Source organism: Citrus clementina, unplaced genomic scaffold, assembly GCF_000493195.1.
Source record: "Citrus clementina cultivar Clemenules unplaced genomic scaffold, Citrus_clementina_v1.0 scaffold_1, whole genome shotgun sequence".
NCBI lineage: Eukaryota > Viridiplantae > Streptophyta > Magnoliopsida > Sapindales > Rutaceae > Citrus > Citrus x clementina.
In genome coordinates this window covers 23,498,675-23,509,327 of record NW_006263303.1, presented here as the reverse complement: position 1 = coordinate 23,509,327, position 10,653 = coordinate 23,498,675, and the positions used below count along the sequence as shown (strand labels likewise).

The 10,653-nt window shown below is 37.2% G+C and overlaps 1 protein-coding gene across 1 annotated transcript; it reads left to right on the top strand.

Moving 5' to 3' along the window:
- The first annotated feature begins 7,213 nt into the window (after positions 1–7,213).
- Positions 7,214–8,342, top strand: LOC112095813 (proteasome subunit alpha type-5-like). The gene is given in 2 exon segments (XM_024178171.1): positions 7,214–7,408; positions 7,517–8,342. Coding segments are annotated over 2 exon segments (834 nt in total). The 5' UTR covers positions 7,214–7,279; the 3' UTR covers positions 8,222–8,342.
- Positions 8,343–10,653: the final 2,311 nt, after the last annotated feature.

Here is a 10,653-nt window from a genome sequence, read left to right as displayed (position 1 = left end):
GGTATTAAAGATGGTGCAGAAAACATTGCCAATAACAGAGCATCAAAGACACCTCAAACATCAGTGATAGATTCATAAAACCTCCTTTGGAGGAAATGAACAATTTCATCAACTGAAGAGGGTAACAAATTAATATTGGAGGTTATATAGGGGCGATTTGGGATGTCTACGTTAAAGCTTGTGATAATTTATTATTAAATACGGATTGGAGGACAATGACTTAATAGTCCATGGGTACATTTTATTTTGATTATTATGACTGTCTTATTTTTTAATTATGTCACAGAAGTATGCAATTTAAATTTTCATTTGTTATATGCGTTTTACTTGTGAGAAATTATGTTCGTATTATTATTGCCTGCATGCATGTCTGCGAGTTGGGTTCTTGGCATATGACGATGGGTTGTGATAGAATGCTAGCTAACACAGCAAGTTATAAAAATCACGATATCAATTAATCATTTTTATATAAAAAGTTCAAAAGTTATAAAAACAAAAATTTAATTAATAATTCCTATAATAATTCACACACATATATATACACACACGCGCGCACATGAGAAACCATTCAAAAGTCAAAACCCTAATCTGGAATGTTTAATTAGGGTTTATAAGTTGTGTTGCAGGCCACCCTTCTTCATTCAATGGCCGCACCAGATGAAGCATTATTATCACGAAGATCATGGTCATCGGATCTGCCCGTGGAACTCCTATTCGGAATCTTCCAAAAACTCACAGATTGTAATGATATCTCGCAGTGTGCAGCCGTCTGTCTTTCATGGCGATCCGTCATCAGAAATTTTTACCGTCAACTTAAATCTCTTCAGTCTCCTTTCCTATTGCTCGAATCATCATCAGCATCATATCTTGTACGCAGCAGGTGCTCTTGCACTCTCTTCAACCCGCAAACACACGAACGCCACGAAATATTTCTTCCTCAACTGAAAGAAAGCACCTCCACTTGGAGCTCATATGACGGTTGGTTGCTAGTGCTTCCTTTCAGCATGTTAAAGAATTTATGCCTTTTGAATCCTTTCACGAGAGATCGAATCAAGTTACCGCCACATCTTATAGAATTCGACTCCGACGAAGGTCCGGATATGATAAGAGTGCTCGCATCAACCAGCCCTTTGGATCCCGAGTGCGTTTTTTTTCTTTTTGAAAACGGAAACTTGTTCATCTGCAGGCCAGGAGACAAATCTTGGACCAAGGTGGTCATCAACAATACCAGTCACAAACATTATCGCCGTTGTGGTGATACGATTTGCTTTAAGGGTGAATTCTATGCTGAATACGAGTGTCGAATATATCATATAAAATTGAATGGTTCTGGGGTCGCCGAGGCTATAAAATTGCCCGTTCCTTACATTGCCTACGGCTCAGCATCAGATAATTATCTAGTGGAGTTGAATGGGGAATTGTTACTTGTTCAAACACTGACTGGCCATCGAATCCTTGAAAACTGTAGTAGTGCAAGCGCATCTGATGTGCATGTTTTTAGGTTGGACTGGCACAGGAAATTATGGATTGAGGTGAAAAATATCGGCCCCGCTGCAATCTTATTAAGAAATCATGGTTCCACGACGCTCGATGTTACAAATTTTGGAGGATACTTCAAACCAAATTGCATTTATTACGTTGATGGTTATAAGCAAGAAGTGGTTGTCTATAACTTGGAAACGAATCACTCCGAGACTCTTCATCAATTTTCTTCGTACTGGGGAAATACTCTACCGGATTGGCTTAGAGTTGAATCAGCAAAAATGTAAGTGATAAATTACTTTTCTTCGCATATTTTGTACTTTTCTTTCTTTCATTTTTTTTTTTACGACAAAATATATTTATAATGCGTTTTTAAACTGAGTATTAATTAATAATGAGATACTAATTCGATTTTGGATTGGCCTTAAAACGTTTTGCTATACCTTGTGTAGCATGGCTTCAAAGCATGATCAAATTGATGATGTTGCTCCATGGCCAATCATTGAGGAGCACTTTGTTAAGGTATTGGACAAAGTAGCAGAAAAGGGGCTTCTAACCTTAACTTGGGCGGAAGAAAGGGCATGGGCTACCATCGACGATAATATATTCGAGGAATTTGGCAAGAGATACACAGTGTCTAAGTTGAAGTCCAAATATGATCACTTCCGTACGTTACATCATGAATTTTCAAAACTTTTGGCACATTCGGGTATGGTTTGGGATCCAAAGACCAACATAGTTCGGGCAGATGAAGAAGTTTGGGAATCTTACGTCAAGGTCTGTGTATACATATATATTATTTACCGTTGATGTAATCATGGTGATGGTTTTTTTCTAATTCATCTTGCTTTCTTTCGAATGTACAGAAACACCCTTTCGGTAAGCGATTTAAGAGTAAGGGATTCGAGTATTATCACTTGCTTGGTGAAATTATTGCATACACTCAATCCTCTCAATTCTATAATACGAAGATAGGGTTGAAGATTCGAGGGATTTCAGACGCAGCAAATGTGTACTTCGAAATTAAAGGTGCTAAAACATCAACATTCCCGGGAGGAAATGAAGAATTCAGAAGACAAGAACATCATCCGTCAATCGAAGAGTGCATTAAAATTTTGGAGGCTATGGACGATTTGGATGATAATATACACGTTAAAGCTCGCGAAAAATTTATTAGTATAGATTGGAGAAGAATGTTTGTTGCAATGTCCGAAGCAAAGAAGAGAAACTGGCTTTATAGTCTAACTTGTAAAAGTCCCCGTTGGAGGTATTGATTTTCTTCCAATCATATATATCTTTACAAACCTTTGATATCTCACGGTGTCATCATCGATGCAATCAACTCAAATCTCTTTTACCACCTTTCATATTGCTCTCAAACATAGACTTGAGACGGTCCCGCAACACTATATATGTGGAAGGACTCAAGGCTTAGTCATTGACTCGTGGCTGGATTTACAAGTTGAATTGGCAAAGTAAAAATTCGACTAACTTGGAAATTCTATATTTTAATTATCGACTTTTTAGAGCAAATCACTTATCACTTATGTGTCCTTGATACGTGATTGCCCCGGTTCACTACTTGATCAATAGTAAAGGTGTTTTCTACTTGGCAACCAATAGTTTTCACTTGTTTGGTTAGTTTACTTACTGATTCCGAAAACTCCAACGCACTGGCTGAGTTTAAATTTAATTGTTATTTTCATGGTTTTGATCCCTCTAACTCCAATTAAAATGATAATCATTTTACTGGAGATTGATTTAGAAACATATATACTTGAGGTAAAGAGAGAACCAATGAGAACAGGCACACATCGATTGCGGCTCTCGCTCACAAGCAGAAAGCGAAACGATAATAGTAGCAATCATTAATTAATTCTTGAAACTTGGTATTGTCAAGCAGCAACATTGGGGCAGGGTACCAAAGAGTACTCTGTGCAGAGTTCAAGCAGCTTGGATCCTTATTCTGATTCAATAATGATGATATAAGATATAGGATAATATTATTTCAGGAAAGAAATTATTTTTCAATATTAAAAAAAGAAAATAGCAATCTTATTTAAAAAATTTAATTTAAATAGTTTTTTAAATTTTTATCGTGGATGTAACTTTTAAAATAAGCAGTGAAATCTTGAGTGTTTGGGCAGTACTCATTTCCTTAATGAAGTTGAGGATCGGATTTTACACATGCTTGTGAGTGGATTATTTATCATTTTTCGTATCAGATTACTCCATTTTAACACATATTTTGTGACTGTATAATTTATTTTGTTGGGTGCAGCGGATTCAAACCCCAATGGCACAATTGCGAAAATCATTTTTGAAGGTAATAAAAAACAAACTGAATCCAGTGAGGGATTATCATTTTTATTTTTATTTTATTTTTATTTTTATTTTTTGTCCCCTAAAGCAACCAAGTCAGGTGCCTTGACCAAGCAGGCAAGTTCAAAGCCAAATCGGAAAGGGAAAACCCTAACACAATACTAAAAAAGGAGCAGGGTTCTTCCAGACTCTTCCGTTAAAAAACCAAACTACCCTCCGCCTCCCCCTTTTGCAAGTCCCCTTATAATTTGGAGGCCTCAAAATTTGGGTGATTGCTGTATTGGGCAAGCTTCGAACCACATTTTAACTAGGTTTTCAAAGAGATCTTGGTGTAGCAGCTGTGTATCGTCGTTTACCCATTTTTCTAGATCTAGCTAGTTCCGCAAGTGTACTGGGGCAGTAATTCGGAGTATCGATATTTGAATCAGCTGGAGCACCCGAAGATCCACCCATCATATTTTGCGTATTTTGGTGAGAGTTAGAAGAAGGAAGTTCAGGAGTGGAGGCAGCAGGGTTTGAATTAGAGCTGTGTAATGGAAAATTATTATTCGGAGCAGTGGTAATGGAACCCCAAGATCCATTGATTATATCTGTCATATTTTGGCAAAAGTTAGGAGGAAAAAACAGGGGTTGTTCAAAAGTGACGGCTACAGGGTTTTCAGTAGAGTTTAATGGAGGATTCGAATTAGGAGAACACGTTTGACTGATCAGCTGTGTCCAATCAAGATCCAATATTTGGCATATTTGGGCCTTAAAAACCCTATCTTCGGTTTGTTGTTTACGTTGCGTGTCCTTCTTCATAATGGCGGCAGCAGAACCAATGCTAGTTAGGTCATGGTCCGATCTTCCCATGCGACTCCTATCCGAAATCTTCCAAAAGCTCACTGACTGCGTTGATATCTCGCACTGTGCAGCCGTCTGTCTCTCATGGCAATCTCTCCTCAGAACTCTATACCGTCAACTTGTATGTCTTCAATCTCCTTTCCTATTGCTCTCCTCATCATCCCACTACTCATCTTGCACTCTCTTCAACGCCCAAACAAACAAACTTCACCAAATATTTCTTCCGCAATTAAAAGAAAGCTGGTGTTCAAGTTCACACGACGGTTGGTTGCTAATAATTCCTTTCAGGAGGGAAAAAAATCTATGCCTTCTAAATCCTTTCACGAGAGATCGAGTAGAGTTACCGCCACATTTAGTAGAATCATCGTCCGGAAAAGCAAAGGACTTGAGAGTGGTCACATCAACCAGTCCTTTGGATCCCGAATGTGTGGTCCTTGCCATTGACGAGCAAAAGTTGTACAGCTGCAGACCAGGAGACAAATCTTGGACCAAGGTGGTGACCAATTATAAAGGTGTCTGTAATCACAGTTGGGGCGATACGGTTAGCTATAAGGGTGAATTTTATGCCGAATATGGGTGTCGAATATTTCATATAAAAGTAAATGGTTCTGGGGGCGTCGTCGAAGCTGTAGATTTGCCCGTACCTTATGTTGTGTACGACTTTAATAGTTATTTAGTGGAGTTGAAGGGCGAATTGGTACTTGTTCAAATAACAATTGAAAATCGGTTCCGAAAAGACTATAGTCTATCTGGCGTACGTGTTTACAGGTTGGACTGGCACCGGAAGCAATGGATTAAGGTGAAAAATATTGGCTCTAATAATACTGCATTGTTATTGGGAAAACATGATTCCACGTCGCTTTGTGTTACGGATTTTACAGGATTTTTGAAAGCAAATTGCATTTATTTCATTACCATCCATCAAGAGATGGTTGTCTACGACTTGGATACGGTCGTCATGAGATTCTTCATCAATTTTCATCGACTTGGACATTTACTCCACCGAATTGGCTTAGAGTTGAGTCAGCAGAAATGTAAGTCATCAAAACTTACTTTTCTTAATTTCAGTATTGCATATTATCTCGGCTTCTTTTTCTTTTTTTTTTTTAAATTTATGACAAAATATATTTGTAATACGTATTTTTAAATTAAGTGTTAATTAATACTGAGATACTAATTCGATTTTGGATTGGCCTTAAAACGTTTTGCTATACCTTGTGCAGCATGGCTTCAAAGCATGATCAAATTGATTATGTTGCTCCATGGCCAATTATTGAGGAGCACTTCGTTAAGGTACTGCACAAGATAGCAAAGAATGGGCTGCTAACATCAACTTGGGAAGAAATGGCATGGGCTGCCATCAGCGATAATATGTTTGAGGAATTTGGTAAGAGATACACAATTTCTGCGTTGAAGTTCAAATATGATCACTTGTGTAGGTTACATCATGAATTTTCAAAACTTTTGGCACATACGGGTATGGTTTGGGATCCAAAGACCAACAAAGTTCGGGCAGATGAAGATGTTTGGGAATCTTATATCAAGGTATGTATATACATATATATATTAATTACCGTTGATGTAAATGTAATCATGGTGATGGTTTTTTTTTTTTTTCCCCTAATTCATCTTTATTTCTTTCTTTCAAATGTACAGAAAAACCCTTTTGGTAAGCGATTTAAGAGTAAGGGATTCGAGTATTCTCATCTGTTTGATGAAATTATTGCCCACACTCATCAACCCTCTCAATCCTATAAAACAAAGATTGAGTTGACAATCCGAGGAGTTTCAGATGCTGCAGAGGTGTACTTTGATATTAAAGGTGGCGTAGAAAGCATTTTCGACAACAAGCGACATTGCTCTCTAAACAAGCTAAAAGATATCCTTGCCCAACAACGAAAGCAAAGACAGTTCGACTACGAAAGTTCGATTAATTCAACTAGTAAAACATCCTCCGAAGCAAATGAAGAATTTAGAAAACAAGAACATCATGCTCTTGTTTTTGAAGATGCATCCATTGAAGAGTGCATTAAGATTTTGGAGGCTATGGACGATTTGGATGAAGATGTCTACATTAAAGGTTGTCAGAAACTTATTAGTGTAGATTGGAGGAGAATGTTTGTTGCGATATCGGATGCAACCAAGAGAGAGTGGCTTTATAGTCTAATATGAGTATGTTTTATTCTTTATTTTTTGGGCTGTAGTTTTATTTATGTTAGTGAACCATGCAATTTGATTATTTATTTTAGCTTGTATTTATGGAATTAGTAAGTGGGATTCTTATTTTTAGTTTAAAGTCGAACCCCATTCCTTCAAAACAAGGTTGCTTGCTTCTAAGAAATATTATGCTGACTATTTTAAAACTCTATATGTTATAGATTAAATTATGTACGGAAATAAAAGCGTGGCTTGTTCCCAATGCTATACTGATCAAGTGATACTGAGGATATTTATTTCAATATCTAGTTTGATTCCCTACACAGTGATTTACTGCTTTAGATGGCTTAGATTTATCCTACAAGTTACAGAGATGTACTCATTATAAATATATAAAACTGTGGAACTCTCGCTCTAACACAGTTCCGGTATCAACTCTTAAGCTCAGGTTTCCAGATCCAATCAGCAACAAAACATGTTCTTTACGAGGACTGAGTATGATAGAGGAGTGAACACTTTCTCTCCAGAAGGAAGATTGTTTCAGGTCGAATATGCTATTGAGGCCATTAAGCTGGGTTCAACTGCAATTGGGTTGAAGACGAAAGTAACAGCTAATTATATTATCCTTAACTGTAACTTATTCAAATATTTTTAGTTTTGTATTTTCTTCCAAACTTTTCTCAACTGTAAATATAACAGCACTAGTTTTAAGGATCTGTAACAATATTAGTTTTAAGGGGTTGTGCTTGCTGTCGAGAAACGCATTACTTCACCGCTGCTGGAGCCCAGCAGTGTGGAGAAGATTAAGGAAATTGATGAGCATATAGGATGTGCTATGAGTGGATTGATTGCTGATGCTCGTACACTTGTTGAACATGCAAGGGTTGAAACTCAAAATCATAGATTCTCATACGGTGAGCCAATGACCGTAGAATCTACTACACAAGCACTCTGTGATCTGGTGCTACGCTTTGGTGAAGGCGATGAAGAATCCATGTCTCGACCATTTGGAGTATCCCTTCTTATTGCTGGATCTGACGAGAATGGACCTAGCCTGTACTATACAGATCCATCTGGCACATTCTGGCAATGCAATGCAAAGGCTATTGGTTCAGGTTCAGAAGGAGCTGACAGTTCTCTCCAAGAGCAATATAACAAGGATTTAACCCTTCAGGAGGCAGAGACAATTGCTCTATCAATTTTGAAGCAAGTTATGGAAGAAAAGGTCACTCCAAACAATGTTGATATCGCCAGGGTAGCTCCAACGTATCATCTCTATACCCCTTCTGAGGTGGAGGCTGTCATCAATCGCCCTATGAGTATCCGGAGAAAATCATCTTTAAAAATTCTTCCCTGGCTTCAGCGGTGTTTCTTCAGTTCTTTGCAGTGCAAGTGCACTTCGTTGTTTGTTTGTTAGGGGAAACAATTATATTTGTTTATGATTGGGATTGCACCCATTTGAACCTTTCTGTTTTGGTGCTGGATTTGAGCTGCCTATCATACCCCCGAAATCTGTGTCCGTGCATAACTGAAGTACTTCTCAGTTGTATAAACGATATGAACCTAATGGAAATTTAGACTATAATCTTGTTTTTAAGTTAAACACATGATGATGCTACTTCGTGCTTATGATAATTTAACGGATGGTAATTCCATTTTTTCTCTATCTTTTTTTTTTTTTTTTTTTTTTTTTTGTATTCTTAAAACTACACTAATGCCTAATGACATAGCTGAATGGTTTCAAATAATATTTTTTATTGGTCATTTGGATTCAAATCCTGGTGAGACAGACAGCCATATTTATCAAGACTCTCCTATTCCTATATCATCATCAATACAATCAACTTGATCAAATCTCTTTCACCGGCACCGTCTTATGTGGAAGGACTCAGGCTCAAGTGCTGACTCGTGGTTGTACGACAAGCTTGGTCGAGTTAAAGGGCGAGTTATCACTCGTTAAGAAATTCAGCGAACATGTTGAGATTCACAAGGTGAATTGGCAAAGGAAAATTTGGATTAAGTTGAAAAATATGGGTGCGTGATAATGCATTGCTATTAAGTAAACACAATTCTACATCTCTTGCGATTGGAAATGGATATTTTTAACGGACTTTTCAGAGAAAATCATCAAATATTTCATTTCGTTGAAAATTGCTCGGGTTCACTATTTGATCAACGTAAAAGTGTTTTCTACTTGGCATATAGCAGCCAGTAGTTTTCAATTGTTTGGTTAGTCTTTACCGCATTGGCTGGTTCACTATTAGAAAATAGAACAAGATCTCCTGCATCAATTGATCGAAGAGACATTATTGGAGGCTATCAACGATTCGGATGATGATGATGATCATATAATGAATAATATGTGAGCTCTCCTCTTGAAATCGGGGTCATGAGAATTAGATATCCTAATTATATATTCATGTTTATTTCATTATTTGATTTTTTTTTTGTTTTTTGAAATATGATCCTCTTTTCATTAGATATCCTAAGTTTTATCTCTCCTTTTATCATTAATTTTTTTTAAAGAAAAATTATCCATGCTTATTTAATTCTCTCTCTATTCATATGAGTCGAGTTCAAATTCTGAATTTCTGAATAAATATTCTTTAAGATTCAAGCAAGTTAATGAAAAATAATATTGGGGATGGTTGATAAAAAATGAATGAATAATTAAGATTATAAGATGGCATTAGTTAATGTCAAAATTGGTGTTAAAAAACTAATGTAAAAGCTATCCACATATGCTTTCACTTGCACGGGGAGAGAGTTCCAAGTGCTCATAAGCTCATATGTAAACTTATTGAATCCAACTGTTTATAAGCCCACGTGTCAAGCCTTGACTTAAATATTAGGTTTAGGGTTTATTGTTTTCAATCCAATCATAATTAAGAATGGCAGCAGCAGAACCGTTATTACGAAGGTCATGGTCATCGGATCTTCCCATCGAACTCCTTTCAGAAATCTTCCAAAAACTCACAGATTGTGAAGATATCTCGCAATGTGCAGCCGTCTGCCTTTCATGGAGATCTCTCATCAGAACTCTATACCGCCAACTTACATCCCTGCAGTCTCCTTTTCTATTGCTCTCCTCATCATCATCATCATCATCATCATTAGCATTAGCATCAGCATCGTCGAATAATGATAAAAAGCAGTGCTACTCTTGCACTCTCTTCAGCACCCAAACAAAGAACCTTCACCAAATATTTCTTCCACAATTGAAGGAAAGATGGTGTTCGAGCTCATCCGACGGCTGGTTGCTAACAATTCCATTCGACAGGAAAAAAAATCCATCCCTTTTGAATCCCTTTACTAGAGATCAAATCAAGATACCATATTTAGGGACATTCTGCAAACCACAAGATTTGAGAGTGGTGACATCAACTAGCCCTTTGGATCCCGAATGTGTTGTTCTTGCTATTGATGGTACTAATTTGTACGTCTGCAGACCAGGAGACAAAACTTGGACCCCGGTAATGATGATCCATAAATGTAACTACAATGGTTTCAACTGGGGTGATACTATTTGTTATAAGGGTGAATTTTACGCCGATCTTGCGGGTCAAATATTTCATTTAAAATTTTCTAGATCTGGTTCTGTTGAAGCAGTTTCATTGCCCGTATCTTCTACTGGACCGTACGGAAATAATTACTTCGTCGAGTTGAAGGGCGAATTGTTACTTGTTCGAGTAAGTCAAAAATATGATGTTTATAGGTTGGATTGGCACAGGAAACGGTGGATTGAGGTGAGAAATATCGGCCCTAATGCAATCTTCTTGGGAAAACATAGCTCCACATCGCTATGTGTTAGCAAGTTTAGAGATGACTTCGAAGAAAATTGCATATATT